This window comes from Mixophyes fleayi, chromosome 11, assembly GCF_038048845.1.
Source record: "Mixophyes fleayi isolate aMixFle1 chromosome 11, aMixFle1.hap1, whole genome shotgun sequence".
NCBI classification, from domain to species: domain Eukaryota; kingdom Metazoa; phylum Chordata; class Amphibia; order Anura; family Limnodynastidae; genus Mixophyes; species Mixophyes fleayi.
In genome coordinates, this window is record NC_134412.1 from 27,964,032 (window position 1) to 27,983,607 (window position 19,576).

General features: G+C 43.1%; 1 protein-coding gene across 1 annotated transcript in view; it reads left to right on the forward strand.

Annotated features, from left to right (window-relative positions):
- The window catches only part of LOC142108007 (suppressor of cytokine signaling 3-like), a 46,086-nt gene extending 30,338 nt beyond the window's left edge, over positions 1-15,748 (forward strand). The window contains exon 2 of the mRNA XM_075191702.1: positions 14,496-15,748. Within this exon, the coding sequence (XP_075047803.1) occupies positions 14,611-15,246 (636 nt within the window). The 5' untranslated portion in view covers positions 14,496-14,610 and the 3' untranslated portion in view covers positions 15,247-15,748. The remainder of the gene's footprint in view (positions 1-14,495) is intronic.
- The last annotated feature ends 3,828 nt before the right edge of the window (positions 15,749-19,576 follow it).

Here is a 19,576-nt window from a genome sequence, read left to right on the forward strand (position 1 = left end):
TGAAGCTGGCAGTGGTAGCACTGCCACAGCAGAAGAATAATGGTTTGCTAGATCCTAATATGGATTAATAATTCTGGAACTTGTATTTAAGCCCCTCTGTTCAACACTACTTTTCCACCAATTTTCCCCATAGGTTGCCTTTCACAGCCCAATAATATCTGTAATAATTTAAAGTAAGTGGTGCGTATTTCCTTTATATACACAAGTTTTCCTAATGAGCAATGAAGTGAAGACATCACAACTCACACTTTTTAAGTCACTGTTTTGATTTTTATTAAAGTATGTTTTTGGAGTGTGGGAGAAAACCGGAGCAGCCAGAGGAAACCCACGCAAACACAGGGAGAACATAGATAAAGCCATGGTCTGGAATCAAACTCGTGAACCCAGTGCTGTGAGGCAGAACTGCTAACCACTACGCCACCGTGCTGCCCTAAGGATGAAATATAAGCAGGCTTTCTTAAAGGCACACTAACCCTTCCCCCCCCCCCCTTCCTGTGATTTAATGAATTTATAAAAACACAATATAAATTCATATAAAAAGTTGTACAATCTGTGCCAGCACCTGCTACAAACAGCAGTTAAACAGCTTGTTTGAAGCACCACCAGTTTTTTCTTGTCTTAGTTTGCTATATGTAATCAAATGCATGGTCTCTTAAGCAGGATACATACTATAGGTTTTCCAGCCAACTATTGTGCCAATCACACGATAAACGACTGTGAGATCCGATATCGCATTGGTGTGTACAGTCCCACGATCATGTTTTATCGCAACACAGCACATCGTATTGTTTGATTTTATAAACTGACTAAAAATCACTATCAACTATAGAGCGTGCAGAGTCAGGATCTTTTCAGCAGATGGTTGCGACAGATGAAGAGCACAGATCTGAAAGTAAATCATGTAGGTGTGTACACATTAATCAGCATGATCACCAGGACTTTCAGTCGTTGGTAAAATTGTTGCAGAGATCTCATCTGCAGTAATTTTCTGTAGTGTGTACCCAGCTTTACAGAAATGTCCGTACCCAACATAGACCATAAAACCGTGAAGTAGGGCGGCATAGAATAAATGAATGCATCGGTACAGAGGGGTAGTTTTCTGCAAAGAGGAGGTTTTCACACAAATGCCAACTTGTCGTTCTTGCTCAATTACTACAATGAGGTCCAAAGAAAAGCAACACACTAGCAGGATGAGCATCCATCTGCATGACAGAGGTTTAAGATACAAAACTCACTCCCTTGCAATAATTGTATTTTGGTGTGGATCTGTTTCCTAGCATACCCACCGGCTCTTTTAAATCAGGGTCCCGGTACACAGTGGTGGATCCAGGGGGGAAGGGGGAGAGATCGGGGCAATCGAACCCCCACCCCCCTTGCAGTACAAGTCCTTTAAATTTAGGTCCAAGACGCCGATCAAAATGGTTAGTGGGGGCAGGACCAATTGCGGGTGGTGGGCGGGTTTTCTGGGGCCAGCCAATCAGAATGAAGGAGGGGCGTGATTATGCAAAATCGCCTTCCCCTAGAAATTACATCTAGGTCCACCCCTGCCGGTACAAACGCAGAGCAAGGACCTCTGACAATCATCTTCTTCTATGGTGGTCTCTCTCCGTCACAGGAGAGAAATGTTGGCCAACTGGAAATCAACCACATTTACTGTTAAGAAAAAAAGAAAAGAAATTGGTGCAATATATAAATACTATGATAAAGCTATACAAATAAATGACAGCAGGAAACCCCCCAACACGAGAGATGAACAAAGGTAAATTAGTCATTTTACTTTATCATATGTTAAGGCTAATATGGTGACCGCAGTAGGGATATGTATTGGCAAATGGGTGAAAGCACGGTATTATTGTTACTAGGGTTATTTTAGGCTTTCAAAATGTATAAATAAGCGTTATCAAAAAACTGACTCCTACACACAAAACAAATAGAGATAATATTTGAGGTTAATGTCCCTATAACAGTAGATAGGCTGCATGTATTAGCGGGATTTCCAGACATCAACAGATAAATACGAGAACATCAAAGGGTGAATCACCGCTCTTGATATCTTCCCATACGCAGACAAAGGTAATAAAATAACATCCACACGAAAGTAATAAATATCATCTCCAAGTAATATAACATGTTGAATAACTCACCAGTCATAACAAGGAAGAAACACAACACAACGGTGATAAGAGTGCACTATACTGTAGTCCTCTACAGGAGTCGGCAGTGTTCATGCTGCTATCCACAAAGAGGAACGTCAGTGCTTGGCTGGTTTAGAAATAAGAAAAGACTGCCTCCTTCTGTATGTTTTAGCCATAGCTTTATATCATCAAGCAAGTTGTTTATTTGCTTTGGCTTGGGATACAACACTAAGCTGCTCATTGGATAAATTTGTATTCAATACAAAGCACACAAAAGCCAGTGGACATTAAAGTAAGGAACTGTGGCTTAGTGGTTAGCACTCCTGCCTCACAGCACTGGGGTCATGGGTTTGATTCCTGTCCATGGCCTTATTTGTGTGGGGTTTGTATGTTCTCCCCGTGTTTGCGTGGGTTCCTACGTGTGCTCCGGTTTCCTCTCACACTCTAGAAACATACTAGTAGGTTAATTGGCTGCCATCAAATTGACCCTAGTCTGTCTGTGTGTTAGGGAATTTAGACTGTAAGCTCTAATGGGGCAGGAACTGATGTGAGTTTTCTGTACAGCGCTGTGGAATTAGTGGCGCTATGTAAATGATGATGAACTGTTTCCATTACTATATATGACTCAAACGCAAAATAACAAGCCACTAAGATAAATGTATGTATTAAGCCAAAAGTTAGCCAGTGTAGACAGGTTCTTATAAATGTTCTCATGCATGTGGCATATGTTTAAGCTGAGGGCAATTAAAATTTCGTGCTATATTTCATCAGCACTGACATTAGGGGTTAAACAATTGTGGCAGCCAGCCTATCACTCCCGGGGGAGTGGTTTTCCAGGAGAGCATAAATTACCTTGGAGCTGGGGGCTGGCTCTCTTTTTGTCCTGGATGTCAGATACCTCCCTCCCGCCCCCCAAATAAGCTGGTTATTCTAAATTTAAGTCCTTGTCTTAGGACAAGGCGCAGGGGGTAGGAGAGCAATGCAGTCAGCGACTAATCGAAGGAACTACCGTTTAATTGGCCGCACGTCACTGCCCCTTTTGCAGTAACCTGACTCTTGGCCTCTGGGGCGGAGGATATCCGGTCCTATGCGACAATGTGAGTCCAGAAAGGGGCAGTCACGATGACGCCAAGTTTAGTACCGACCAATCGTAAAGACTTGGGATCCGTAAAGTCTTGGGACAGCGGTATTGTTTCACCTTACGCTGTATTGGTTTAAAGTTTAGTCGTTAGCTGACTACTTCGCTCTCGTCGCCATTCAGAGTTTTAAAATAAAATTCTTCCATAAAATAAATATGCCCCTTTTTTGCCAAACTTATATCTGGTGTCCGTGTCGTTATTTTAGATAAGAAGGTATTACGTGTTTAATCATTAAGGTATAAGTGCAAGGATAAAAGGTATTAGCACTGAACATTTTAATGCATATACCAGTTGGATACGTTTTGCTTTTAGATAAGCAAAACACATATGTAATCAAAGGTGATCTCCGTCTTTAGGCAAACAACCTTGGTGACACTATGCAGCTCTTGGAAAATATATCCATGGGATCCAAATGAAAAATGATTATTTGAGCAAAGTAGAGTGGTTTAAGCGATTTTTGCTTTTCTTCAAATATTAGGTTTGAATGTTTACCCTTTTTAGAGTTATTTTGAAGACTAGACACCTTGAGCAACAACAACAGCTACAACAGACAAGGGATAGACTTGATAAAGTGGCTTTTAAATAGTAATAGCATTTCCCAATGCCGGTAACAACCCATAAATACTGGAATTATATGACCACCTACTGTGTTTTCTTAGTCCATCTGTCAGTCTAAGAGCTCTATTCTGCTTTGGTTGGATCTGGTTGGAACAAGCCACAGTGCATCACAGTTGACATATAGTTATAAGCCCATATTAAGTAGGATTGAATTGAAGCAATGTGCAGGCCATGCCCACAGGTGACCTCACTCTTAGAGAGAGTGCTCAATAGTGAAATGTATTCTAAAACCTTGTCACATATGATGGGGATTATATGTAGTTTAGAGAAGAACTCAGTAGTCAGGGATTGTATGATGAGTATAATAATAGACATTGGAGGATGTTATATCCACACACCCAAGGGAATATCCAGGGTTGGGAGAGATCTGGTCTCATCCTATATTTTTGATGAAATGCATTTTGCATATACCAGTTGTACAAAACAACCACATGTAACAAAGACTGTCTAAAAGCCTCCATCACTGTCAAAAATCAGCTAAGCCATAAACCAAGCAGTATTTTAGGAGAGAGACTAAAAATATTATTTTAATGAAAGGGGTAGTGGTGGGAAGCTGGATGTTGTGAAATTGTAGCATAGTTTCACCATGTAAGTCACAGACAACACTACAGGATTACGGTACTTTTTAAAGCCTGAAACATTTGGTACTTGCACAGTACACCATAAGATTTGGCTTTCAAAACTGTTCACTTATTATTGTATATTCCTCACTTCACAGTGACTGTACAAATTTATCAGGACTTTTACTTAACCCTACTATATTATGCCCTGTATCTATTCTCTACACATAAAATAACGTACCTGATTAAGAACAATCCCTTAGCCATAATCATAATTTGTGACAGACAGAAATACTGATGTTCTCAGCAGACTTCTAGAAAACCTGTTACCTCCAGAAGGTCTGGTGATTAAGGCCTATTTCCACATTCCCATCTTTTGAGCCTTTTCTGGCTCAAATTCATCATTCAAGCTAAACTACCACATAATTGGTCAGAACATTTACTTTGACACCTTAAAATGCTTGCTGTGGGGGTGGCAGTGGTGGGAGGATGTAGGAGGACAACAAGGGAGCTGTAATTTTCAGTAAGAATTCATAATTGATCAGTCTGACATAAGATGTGTTATTTCTTTGTTTTTAACATAAGAGCAACTATTGTGTAAGTGGCAATCCCAGAAAAACTGGTACTAAGGATTAAACAACAAGTACAGCAGCAATACCGTAAAAACAAGGCAGGAAACTAGAGACTGCTGAATCAATAAATGTACTATAATAATCGGACTCTGTCTCCAAATGCAACTATGTAAGTACCCCTAAAGACACTTTCTCCTTCTCATTAGACATACAGATGCAGAAGTAAGTGCCTGTTTGGATGTGAAAGTGTCACTCACCGGACTGTGAGTGCTTCTTCCCGGACATTTAGGAACCGTGGCCGTCCTCCATCCTGAGGGACTGCGCATGCGCAGCCCTTTCTATACCTCCAGTGTATGTTCCTTTAACTTAATTGGCAGATCAGGCAACCTCCCTATATTAAGCACCTGTGGTCATCACCACATTGCCTGATCTTGGAGTCTCATTCCCCATGAGTCTCTGAAGGTGTTCCTGTGTTTCCTTGTTTATTCAGCTCTGCTGATTCCTGTGGTTTCCAAACCACTTCTACCTCTGTGGTTTCCAAACCACTTCTGCTACTGTGGTTCCCATACCACTTCTACCATCTACTGAATCATCGTGACTGTGAGCTGATTCCTATCCGCTGCCTCCGTGCACTACAGTCTTCTAATCACTTCAACTCTACCATGTATCATTGGGACTGTTAGCTGATGCCTATCCGCTGCCTCCGTGCATTACAGGCTTCAACCACATCCACTCACCTGTTCATGATTGTGACTGCCAGCTGATTCCTATCCGCTGCCTCCGTGCACTACAGGCTTCAACCTGCAACTCGTCTGTGTTTCATCATCGTGACTGCTAGCTGATTCCTATCCGCTGCCTCCGTGCACTACAGTCTTCAACCTGCAACTCGTCTGTGTTTCATCATCGTGACTGCTAGCTGATTCCTATCCGCTGCCTCCGTGCACTACAGTCTTCAACCTGCAACCCGTCTGTGTTTCATCGTGACTGTTTGGCTGATTCCTATCCGCTGCCTCTGTGCGCTTCAGTCTTCAGTCCTTGTCAACGCTCCCGTGTTTCCTTGAGTCTGCCTCCACTATTGCTACCCGCTATTCTCCGTGATCAACAGTGCCTGTTCAACTCTGCTCTCCCGTGTCCCATCGTTACTGCACCTGCTGGTTGCTATTGGCTACCTCCGTGTTCCCGCAGAGACCCGCTGCTGCTACCCCTCAGCACTACTCATCCATCTACTGCTGATCCGCTCTCCACGCTTTCCTGTGTTCCCTGCTGGTCTACCTTCCCGTGCGCTGCACCTACTAGACCACCGCTTCACCCATCCAGGGACTTCGCATCCTGCCGGCCTCCTGCCGTTCAGGTATCTCTGCACTCCTGTCTGACTGCCTCCTGAACCACGGTATGCATACTTCTCATTGACTGTGCTGTGTATTGCATACCTTGCTGGACTGTGTTGGTTCTCCTCTGGAGTGTGCTATCCGCTGAGTCTATTGCCATCATTGACTGTGTTATCTTATGCTGGACTACTTCAAGAGACTTTCTATATTGGCAGTATTGTTCAGTCATTTATACATTTATATTGTGCATATTACTGTGGATCAAAGTCAAGGTGCCCGTGTATATATTGTGTTGCAGTCTCTCCCCGTGCACCTCCTCACATATATATTCAGTGGTACAACTTGCTAGTGGCAGACCACTGACTCCTGTTTACAGTTTCACCTGTTCCAGTATCCTCTCACATAGCAGTGGTACAACTTGCTAACGCAGACCACTGACTCCCCGGATATCTCCACTTGGATTCCATTCCTTCACTCAGACAGCGGTACAACTTGCTATCCGCAGACCGCTGATTCTCATCACCTCCTCGTTTCTGTTGGACATTCCTCCTCACTATAGCAGTGGTACAACTTGCTACCGCAGACCACTGACTACCTTCACGTGTCCTTTGTCCATACAGTTCCTCGTGTATTACTACCTCCATATTGCCAGTGCTGCTAGTCATAGACTTTCCTGAGCATCTCATCATCTGCTATTTCCTGTTCCGTGATCACCCTGCTACCAGAGTACCATATTACCACCTATACTGCTCTGGTAAGCCGATCACCTGGTGATCCCTGGGTAAAGACTCCTAGTGCCCGTGACAGTAAGATCAGGCCATGACAGACCCAGATACGGAACCTACTGCTAAAGAGATGCTGCAGCACCTGGTCAGTCGTGTGGAGCAACAGGATGCTCGCCAACAGCTGTTACTTCAATGTTACCAATCGTTAACCTCCCAAGGAACATCTGGACAGACTGTTACAGCTAGTATTGAAGCTCCTGTGCTTTCCTCCGTTTCCCCAGTGCCATCCCAGGTGTCTACAGCTCCTACGCTTCACCTGCCTACTCCGTCAAAATATGACGGGGACCCCAAAACTTGTAGAGGTTTCCTTAACCAATGTTCAGTCCATTTTGAACTCCAACCTCAAAATTTTTCTACCCATCGTTCCAGAGTGGCCTATCTTATCTCATTGTTTTCTGGACAAGCCCTGGCTGGGGCCTCCCCTCTGTGGGAAAGAAACGATCCAATTCTACAAGATAGTGCCAAATTCATTTCCACGTTCCGAAGTGTGTTCGATGAACCAGGTCGTGTGACCTCCGCTGCTTCCAGCATTCTTCGTTTGCGACAAGGCTCCCATACAGTAGGACAGTATGTCATTCAATTTAGGATCTTAGCCTCTGAACTTCAGTGGAACACTGAAGCATTAGTTGCCGCCTTCTGGCAGGGGCTCTCCGATAAAATTAAAGATGCACTGACTACCCAAGAGCTTCCTTCGTCACTAGAAGATTTGATCTCTCTTTGCCATCGTGTAGACATGAGATTTCGTGAAAGAGAATCTGAGAAAACTACTTCTGCTAAAGCACCTCTTCGTTTAAACCCTCAATTTCGTCCAGTTTCACCTTCTGTGATTCCCATGGAGATAGGACGTTCCAAATTATCTTTAGAAGAGAGGAAACGAAGAGTAAAGAATAGACTCTGTATCTATTGTGCTGATTCCACACATATGCTCAGTTCTTGCCCTAAGAAATCGGGAAATGCCAGGCCCTAACTAGTTCTGGAGAGGTGAAGTTAGGGTCCCTGGAGTCCTCTCCATTGTCTATGAAATCTAAAGTCTGCGCTTTCGATGTTACGATTTCCTTTGCTACTAAATCCTTTGAGTCACAGGCATTGATTGATTCCGGAGCAGCAGGAAATTTCATTTCTAAATCACTAGTGAATCAATGGTCCCTACCAGTGATCACTTTAAAAACACCCATTACTGTGACGGCTATAGATGGATCACGTCTCATCAATGGTCTCATCACCCAGAGTACGTCTCCAGTAACCCTTCAGATTGGTGTACTACACCATGAAGAAATTTCGTTTTTAATTCTTCCTGTTACGACAAGTCCGATTGTCTTAGGCCTTCCATGGCTTCAATGTCACTCTCCCCAGATTGACTGGCGCACCCCTCAAGTTACGTCTTGGGGGCCTGAATGTCACCATCGTTGTCTCTCTCAAGTTATTCCTCTTAAAGTACAGCAATCTTCCATCTCATCTTCCTCCCCGGGACTCCCTCCTCAGTATGCTTCATTTGCCGATGTGTTTGATAAAGCTCAGTCTGAACGTCTTCCTCCTCATCGTTCTTGGGATTGTCCGATCGACCTTCTACCTGGCAAGACTCCTCCCAGGGGTCGGGTCTATCCTCTCTCGTTACCTGAAACTCAAGCCACATCTGAGTACATACAGGAGAATCTCCAGCGTGGGTTCATTCGACCTTCCACCTCTCCCGCTGGAGCTGGGTTCTTCTTCGTCAAAAAGAAGGATGGATCATTACGCCCTTGTATAGATTTTCGTGGACTCAACGCCATTACTATCAAGAATCGGTATCCCATTCCGCTGATCACTGAGCTATTTGATCGCATCAAGGGAGCTCGGATATTTACTAAGTTGGATCTTCGTGGTGCCTACAATTTAATTAGAATCCGTTCCGGTGACGAATGGAAGACCGCGTTTAACACCAGAGATGGGCATTACGAATATTTAGTAATGCCCTTCGGGCTGTGTAATGCCCCCGCGGTTTTCCAGGGTTTCATCAATGAGATCTTTCGGGACTTATTATATGTATGTGTCGTTGTCTACCTGGACGACATATTGATCTTCTCACAGGACCTGCCTTCTCATCACCAACATGTGGCAGAGGTCCTCTCCAGACTACGGAAAAACTCATTGTTCTGTAAATTGGAAAAATGTTCATTCGAGTTACCCCAGATTCCATTCTTGGGGTATATAGTTTCCGGAGTTGGCCTGAAGATGGATCCAGACAAAGTAAATGCTGTACTACATTGGCCTCAGCCAACTACTCTTCGTGCCATCCAGCGTTTTTTAGGTTTTGCCAATTACTATAGACGCTTCATTCAAGACTTCTCATCCATTGCATCTCCCATTGTGGCCTTAACTCGGAAAGGGGCTAATACTAAGCAATGGTCATCTGAGGCTCTCCAAGCCTTTCAAATCCTCAAAGAGTCCTTCTCGTCTGCTCCCATTCTGCGACAACCTGATGTGACACTCCCCTTCTTCCTAGAAGTAGATGCCTCTAATGTGGGCTTAGGAGCTATTCTCTCCCAACGCTCGGAGCAACAAAAATTACATCCTTGTGCCTTCTACTCTCGGGGTCTTCTGCCCGCAGAGAAAAACTATACTATCGGGGACAAGGAGTTGCTGGCCATCAAAGCTGCATTAGAGGAATGGAGATACTTGTTGGAAGGAGCTCGCCATCCGGTGACGATCTTCACGGATCATAAGAACTTGTCATATTTGCAATCTGCTCAATGCTTGAACCCTCGTCAAGCAAGATGGTCTCTTTTCTTTTCCCGTTTTGAATTAATTATAACCTTCAAACCAGCTGCTAAGAACAAGAAAGCTGACGCTCTATCTCGAGCTTTTGTGACGTCCTCTGATGTAGAAGAGGTTCCCAACCATGCTATTCTAGACCCCAAATGTATTTCTCTGGCTGCTTCATCCACCAAAATGCTACCATTTGGGAAGACCCTCGTGCCTCCTACTCTGAGGAGGAAAATCCTTTCGTGGTTCCATGCCTCTCGTTTTTCTGGACACGCCGGTGAACATAAGACCTTTGAGATTCTCTCTCGTAGTTACTGGTGGCCTTCAATGAGGAGAGACGTCAAAGAGTTTATTGCTTCCTGTGATTTATGTTCTCAGTTCAAATCCTCCCGCAGAACTCCAGCAGGGTTGCTGCGACCACTACCCATTCCGTCCAAGCCTTGGACCCATATTAGTATGGATTTCGTTACTGATTTGCCACCAAGTAAGAATCACAATACTATTTGGGTAGTGGTAGACAGATTTTCGAAGATGGCTCATTTCGTCCCTCTGTCCGGTTTACCTTCCTCGTCTACTCTGGCTGAACATTTCATTAAAGAAATCTTCCGCATCCATGGATGTCCGTCTGAGATTGTGTCAGATAGAGGAGTACAATTCGTTTCCAGATTCTGGCGGGCCCTTTGTAAAACCTTGGGCATACGATTAGCACTCTCATCGTCTTACCATCCGCAATCTAACGGACAAACGGAACGAGTCAATCAAGATCTTGAGACTTTTATTAGGATGTTCTCTTCAGCCAACCAAGACAACTGGGTAGAATTGCTCCCTTGGGCTGAATTCGCCCATAACAACATGTACCATGAGTCATCATCCAAAACTCCATTCTTTGTGGTCTACGGTCACCATCCGTCTTTTCCGGAATTTCCTGCCCTCCCGCCCACCCAAGTTCCTGCTGTGGAGACTGCTTGTCAGACCTTCAAAAATATCTGGTCTCAGGTCAAAACCTGTTTAAAGAAGACATCTAACAAATATAAGTCTTTCGCAGATAAGAAGAGGCGGGCTATTCCACCACTAAAAATTGGAGATCGTGTCTGGTTATCTACCAAAAATATTCGTTTGAAGGTTCCATCTATGAAATTCGCCCCTCGTTTTATTGGTCCATATAGGATCATTCAAGTTATCAATCCAGTATGTGTTAAACTTCTTCTTCCTAAGAATCTTCGGATCTCCAATGCCTTCCATGTGTCCTTGCTCAAACCTCTCATCATCAACCGTTTCTCGACTCCTTCCTCAGCACCGCAGCCAGTTCAAGTTCATCAGGAGGAGGATTTCGAGATTACTGAGGTATTGGATGCAAAAATTTCGCGAGGAGTCCTCCGTTTCCTCGTTCATTGGAAGGGCTTTGGTCCTGAGGAGCGTTCATGGATCAAAGCTGAAGATCTTAATGCTCCTGCCCTTCTGAAGAAGTTTTATTCCAAAAATCCGGACAAGCCCGGTTCCAGGCGTTCTGTGCCCACCTTTAAAAGGGGGGGTACTGTCACTCACCGGACTGTGAGTGCTTCTTCCCGGACATTTAGGAACCGTGGCCGTCCTCCATCCTGAGGGACTGCGCATGCGCAGCCCTTTCTATACCTCCAGTGTATGTTCCTTTAACTTAATTGGCAGATCAGGCAACCTCCCTATATTAAGCACCTGTGGTCATCACCACATTGCCTGATCTTGGAGTCTCATTCCCCATGAGTCTCTGAAGGTGTTCCTGTGTTTCCTTGTTTATTCAGCTCTGCTGATTCCTGTGGTTTCCAAACCACTTCTACCTCTGTGGTTTCCAAACCACTTCTGCTACTGTGGTTCCCATACCACTTCTACCATCTACTGAATCATCGTGACTGTGAGCTGATTCCTATCCGCTGCCTCCGTGCACTACAGTCTTCTAATCACTTCAACTCTACCATGTATCATTGGGACTGTTAGCTGATGCCTATCCGCTGCCTCCGTGCATTACAGGCTTCAACCACATCCACTCACCTGTTCATGATTGTGACTGCCAGCTGATTCCTATCCGCTGCCTCCGTGCACTACAGGCTTCAACCTGCAACTCGTCTGTGTTTCATCATCGTGACTGCTAGCTGATTCCTATCCGCTGCCTCCGTGCACTACAGTCTTCAACCTGCAACTCGTCTGTGTTTCATCATCGTGACTGCTAGCTGATTCCTATCCGCTGCCTCCGTGCACTACAGTCTTCAACCTGCAACCCGTCTGTGTTTCATCGTGACTGTTTGGCTGATTCCTATCCGCTGCCTCTGTGCGCTTCAGTCTTCAGTCCTTGTCAACGCTCCCGTGTTTCCTTGAGTCTGCCTCCACTATTGCTACCCGCTATTCTCCGTGATCAACAGTGCCTGTTCAACTCTGCTCTCCCGTGTCCCATCGTTACTGCACCTGCTGGTTGCTATTGGCTACCTCCGTGTTCCCGCAGAGACCCGCTGCTGCTACCCCTCAGCACTACTCATCCATCTACTGCTGATCCGCTCTCCACGCTTTCCTGTGTTCCCTGCTGGTCTACCTTCCCGTGCGCTGCACCTACTAGACCACCGCTTCACCCATCCAGGGACTTCGCATCCTGCCGGCCTCCTGCCGTTCAGGTATCTCTGCACTCCTGTCTGACTGCCTCCTGAACCACGGTATGCATACTTCTCATTGACTGTGCTGTGTATTGCATACCTTGCTGGACTGTGTTGGTTCTCCTCTGGAGTGTGCTATCCGCTGAGTCTATTGCCATCATTGACTGTGTTATCTTATGCTGGACTACTTCAAGAGACTTTCTATATTGGCAGTATTGTTCAGTCATTTATACATTTATATTGTGCATATTACTGTGGATCAAAGTCAAGGTGCCCGTGTATATATTGTGTTGCAGTCTCTCCCCGTGCACCTCCTCACATATATATTCAGTGGTACAACTTGCTAGTGGCAGACCACTGACTCCTGTTTACAGTTTCACCTGTTCCAGTATCCTCTCACATAGCAGTGGTACAACTTGCTAACGCAGACCACTGACTCCCCGGATATCTCCACTTGGATTCCATTCCTTCACTCAGACAGCGGTACAACTTGCTATCCGCAGACCGCTGATTCTCATCACCTCCTCGTTTCTGTTGGACATTCCTCCTCACTATAGCAGTGGTACAACTTGCTACCGCAGACCACTGACTACCTTCACGTGTCCTTTGTCCATACAGTTCCTCGTGTATTACTACCTCCATATTGCCAGTGCTGCTAGTCATAGACTTTCCTGAGCATCTCATCATCTGCTATTTCCTGTTCCGTGATCACCCTGCTACCAGAGTACCATATTACCACCTATACTGCTCTGGTAAGCCGATCACCTGGTGATCCCTGGGTAAAGACTCCTAGTGCCCGTGACAGAAAGCTTCTTCTGTTTTTGTGTCCCGGGAAGAGGTTCTGGGGTGTTAATATGATAATAAGTCTGAAAGAGTTTGCCAGTTGAATCAACTAGCCGCACTAGCGAGCTGTACCCAAAAAGGTTCTCAACTGGGAAACAGTGGTAGGATTTGAAATCTTGAGAATGGCTTCTATTCTTTCAACAAATAGGGAGCAATGCTCTGCTGAAATGTCATGTTCTAAATAGTATTAGCTAAACGGAGCAAAGATTTTATTCCCTAGAGGCTGTGTGTGTCATCTGAATACTGCAGGGAACTATATGCCAAGAATCATTTTTGCAAAATCTGGACAGATGTTGTGTACATTGATGTGTGTTAGGAAGATCATAGAGTGGCGCCCGTGAAAAAGCAAAGAGATTTGCGTGTCCAATATGCTTAGTAAATAAGGTCCTTTTAATGCCATGCAGGCTTCAGTCACCGTATTATCAATAGTGTCAATAATAATAATAATGTGAAGTATTCTATATGGTTTTATATATGTGTGGACAGTTCAGGGGTTAGCATTTCTGCATCACAGCGCTGGGGTCATGAGTTCAGCTCCCGACCATGGCCTTATCTGTGTGGAGTTTGTGTGGGTTTCCTCCAGTTTCCTCCCACACTCCAAAAACTAGTATGTTAATTGGCTGCTAGCAAAATTAACCCTATACTGTGTATCTTTGGGAATTTAGACTGTAAGCTCCAATGAAGCAGGGACTGATGTGAGTGACAAATATTCTCTGTACAGCGCAGCGGAATTGGTAGCGCTATATAAATAAATAAATGATGATAGAGATATATATATATCTCAAGTGTGTATTTACTGCCCTTTCATATATCTGTTTAGTATCTACACAAGAGAGGTCCTCTTTAATGAAAAGGAACCAGAAGAAAATCGAACTGGTTTATGGAGCTATATTTAGGTGTGTGCCACAACTGTCAGCTCTGTATTCCAATATTTATAACGATTAATGCAGTGCCTGGATATTGAGTCTGTAGGTTCTCCCTGGATAATTGCCAAAGGTGCTTCTAACCTTTGTCAAGTAATTATAACAATCAGACTTTTTGTTGGGATGGAGGAGAAACCATTATAAGTCATAATTAGTGACATTAAAAAATATTAATAATTCTACATTAATCTGAGTTCATTTAAAATATGCATTTTTTTTATTTGCCTTACAGATGATTTGGGCAGATGGACACAGGTGAGCACTGAGAGTGGTGCAAACAAGGAGACACGGCCAGCCTGGGTCCTCCCTCTTGAAGAGTGCAGCAGTCCAGGTTCATTAGCTTGACGATGGTCACACTTCGTTGGAGTTGCTTCCATCGCTGCTTCTGCCCGTCATCCATCCTTGCAGCCATGAGCTCTCAGGCTGCCCAGCTGTCCTACCACTATAAGTCTTTCTGTGGAGATTATGAAAGGGTGGAGACAGCACTCGAGAGGCTGGAGGCCAGTGGCTACTACTGGAGCACCCTCTCTGGTACTGAAGCTAAAAAACTCTTATCCGACCAGCCTGTTGGGTCCTTTCTTATCCGAGACTCTTCAGACCATCACCACCTGTTTACCCTCAGCCTTCGCACATCTGCTGGGATCACCAACCTACGTATTAAACTTGAGGGAACTTCTTTCTACTTGGAGACAGTGGCTGGAGCAGAAAGCCCGCCGACCTTCCCATGTGTGGTCAAGCTGGTTGAACATTATATGCGTTTAACGGCAGCTGGAGAGTCTGACTCTAATCTGTGCTACATCGAAGGCAAGGAACAGCCTGTCCCTCTTATGCTTACACAACCACTAAATTGTAAAGTGGTGTCTCTACAGTATTTATGCAAAAGGACAGTGGTGGCCAACATGCCGGCAGAAGCATCTGGCTCTGACGAGAACTTGGAGGAACTTCCTGTGTCGAAGATGCTTCGTAATGCCTTTCCAAACTAGATATGTTTAATTAAGTTGAAAACATTTGATTAGAGACTATTAAAATACCCTCAAGACAGTCTCGAAAATAAAATGCATACAGGATCCTTTGTTCTATGTTTTGTTAAATTCAATATGAAGTCGTCCAGGAAACTGAACAATGAAATTAACTTATTTGAAAACTGCAGAAAACGCTTTCAAAGAAAAAAAAAATGTTCTGGTGGAGATAACAACAGATTATGTCCACACATAAGCAGTTATGAATTTTACCTAGAGGAAACACTATTATGTAATTTTGGCTGACATTCAACTGCCATGTATTTTAGATTTTTCACATTCGTTTGTTTTAAACTATATTAATTTATCAGCGCTTCAGACACGGTGACATAAGGAGTATGACATCTGTAGCACAACAGTGAGTGGCATTAATTAAATATGTATTAGTTAATTTAAAAGTAAACATTTTATTGTTAACTTTACTCCAATACATTTAGATATTAAAGACAAGTGCACTTTTGGCCAATCGGGTCTTGTTCTTCCTAATTATACTTTTATGCCTTTCTGATTGGTGGCTCATGACTCTTATAAACCGTAATTCCCAACGGATCCTAATAAGCTCCCAAGCAGCCAAACCATGCTCCCATCTCAGGGGCAGGGGGGATCTGCCCCCCTGGCCGGTGGTACCATAGTTGACTACCTGGAGCTGCTGAGTCCAGTCTTTCCCCCCAAGCTAAAATTTGTCAGCCCTCCCCTTGCCCAATCTGCACATCCTAATATGATTTCTCACAAGGCCATTTCTTTTTCTGTTAAGCCACACACCCTTTCGACCTCCAAAAATCTGGACACTCAAAAAGGATACATGTAACAAAGAAAGCCCCAATGTACGCAGTCATGATTAATTTAAACCAAAAATAGAATTAAACCAAGCTGTATTTTTGGGAAAAAATTAAAAGTTCAAGTAAGAGGTGCTCCTAAAAAGCTGGTGGGATGGATATAAAAGAGACGCATCAATCTTTGCACCAGCCACATTTTCAGGCATATCCAATAACCTGAAATGGTAGTCACACATTACGGCTTATTTAAATAAAGTAAGATAAGTCCTTATTCAAGAAAGTGTGCAAAGACCTACTTCTATAATTGAAATGTAATGGCTTTATGTTTGCTTTTTTTTTTTGCACACTTTCGTAAATTAGCATAAATGTTGGGTTACACCATCAATCTGTCATGTGCTTGCATCTGCTTACCTGCCCCCAAAGATCTCTGAGACCTGCTGCAAGTCTGCTTGTCTGTGGAGCTCCATCTAACAGGCAGGCAACATTGCAAGGGTCATAGAACAGTATAATGTTTATTGCTGTACAGTTTCATCCGACATAATCTCATGACAAGTTGCTGGTGTAGCTCCAGTTGCCACACCTATAGGATTTATCACCACGGCCACTTTTTTATAAATAAGCCTTGTTTTGGTTTATTTTAATTAAAATGTTACTAAACATTTATGGAGTGGTTCACTAAGTGGGGGGTGGGGGGATGAAATGCCCCCCCCCCCCCCCCCCCACCTTTACTGTGTACCATCTTTAGAGAATAAATGTATTCTACTCATAATTAAAAATAATGTTTGTTTTATCTATGCTGACAGGCATGTGTGCCCCAAAACAGCCAATACCCAGCAGAAATTCAAATTACATATAAAATTAGTACAACTTTGGTAAGTGGATGAAAAACGGGCAAAGTGGTGCCAATTTAGCCGTCCCAAGACCTGTAAAAAAAAGCAAGGCCTGGGCGTGCACTACACAGACGGAGAGATCTCCAATTTATGACTGCTTAGTAAATCACACTCATCGTATACTGCATATTTCACAGGCTATGGAATGGTGCTATGCTGTCATACCTTTAAGTGAATTAACTGTATAGTTCTACATAGGAAAAATATATACTCAATTATTGAAACCTTAAAGGAGGAATGCCATGTTTTTACATAATGACGATGTCTTGCTGACTGGAGAAGTCTTAAGCGTTGGGAGTCTGTCTCATTTGTCTGATAGGATGCTGCAGTGTGGCAGGAGGGAGCTTTGTTATCTGCCTATAAGTTGAATTCATTTTAGTCCATGAGCAGCACACTTCAGAATAGATGAAGGGATACATTGCAGTTTAATGGCTCTTAATTCCATCTTGCTAACCGGAGTGCTTTCTTCTGGGTAACACATGTGTCTGAGTATGTCACTCCTTTGGGTGAACCTATCAAATGGTCCCTGAAGGGGGGGTATATTTACTAAACTGCGAGTTTGAAAAAGTGGACATGTTGCCTATAGTAACCAATCAGATTCTAGCTGTCATTTATTTAGTACATTCTACAAAATGACAGCTAGAATCTGATTGGTTGCTGTAAGCAACAGCTCCACCTATTCAGTTTAGTAGATATACCCCAAGGTGTTGCAGGGAGAAGCACCTTCAGAACATTGGTTGCTAAAAACAATTACGAAGATAACATATGCTGTCAGATAAACACTCCATAGAGATTTAAAAGTTATGTGAAACAATCAAGGAAGTATAATGTAGCATTGCTATGACATGAAAAATAGGAATATCTGCGAACAAACGAAACTGTGTGTGTGTGTATATTTGGGACAGTGATGGGAATGAGTATTTTCATTGATTTGTAAGACTCCACAGTGCCAAACACTGGGACAAATTAGGGACTTGCAAAGTAGACCAAATAAATGCAGACTTGCAATCAAAGGCTAGGGGCAGACTTGCTCATGAGAGAGATTACAATCTAATGGGAAAAGAGCACAACTGTAACAAGAGGAGCGGGTATGTTTAAAGTGGAATGACAACAGGGTCAAATACATCACACACAAGGAAATTGTGCATCGTGTTTCTCCTTAAATATGAGATCTAATCCGTTCCAAACGTTATAATAGACGTGTGCCGCTTGTTCTATTTGTTTTGATATTTCAGGGACTTACTAATTAAAGCTTTAATCATGTTTTGAAATCTCGTATCCCAAACGCCAATTTTGTTTTATATAGCTGAGTAAATATTTGTAGTACAGGAAAAATTGGACCCACTTAAAGGCATCACACACAACTACCAATTAACATACGTCATACCCAACTATTACAATGTACTGACCGGAGCACTGTAATGAAAATCATAACTCTTATTATATCTACCTGGCGCACAGGGAGATTGTGTATCTTTGTTCTTTATTGTTGTTTTTTTAATCTAATGTCTTGCATTTAAAGTAATGATGATATGTTAAGTAATTTCCTGTGAATTATTGTCATTTAATGTACACAACAGCATTAATATACATTTATTTTTTACTTTACAATATCTGGAAAATGTCATTTAACATTAAAATTTGGTGCGTCCACAGACAGGTTCAGTATGTTTTAGACTATGCAATGTCATCACACACTTGTAATGGGTGTCTTGATGGACCGCTAGATGCAGAAGAAACTTAATCCAATAATAAATGGAACTCTTAACATTCACAATCATGTGTTGAAGGTTCCATACTTGGACTTGTGTGGATTCAAACATTCACTTTATGTTAATAGTCGGTTGGGGTCATTTATTAACGCCATACAGATGTGCAGAAGCCCATAACAACCAATCAATCATTTGGTTTCATTGTCTAACTTAGCTAGTTTGATCACAGCTAATAGGTGATTGGTTGGTATGTACTACAACACATTTAGGCTGGTACATACTACAGGTTTTTCAGCCGACTATTTTATCAATTGAGCGATAAACCACCGTTCGGGCCAATATCGCATTAGTGTATATACTTAAATGATGAACGATAGTTGTTCCAAAGTACCGATCGTCGTTTCATTTGATTGTTCAGCAGAATTATAAATCTCGTTTCAATCAGGGGGTAAATGTATCAATATGCGGGTTCTTCAACACCCGCGTGTTCAGCCTCTTCCGCGATTAAATTTCAAGCGGCGCTGCATTGTAAAGGGAAGTTAACCCTTTACAATGCAGCGCCGCTTGAAATTTAATCGCGGAAGAGGCTGAACACGCGGGTGTTGAAGAACCCGCATATTGATACATTTACCCCCTGGACTTTGTTTTTTAGTGTGTACCCAGTCTTACCAAGTGGGAAAAATGAGGATGGGACCTCATATCGGATTTGCGGCACTAAAGGGGGCGGCCTTAAGGAATGAACATTCTGAAAGACATATTGTATATAACAACAAAACATTGATATTATTTTTACTGTGACAATAAATTATCAATTCCTCTCTGTTTCATTTATAACTACTATTGCGTATGAAGAATTCACATTCAGCTTTTCTAAACATCACATTGATGCACAAAATTGCTTAATGTTTATCCAGTC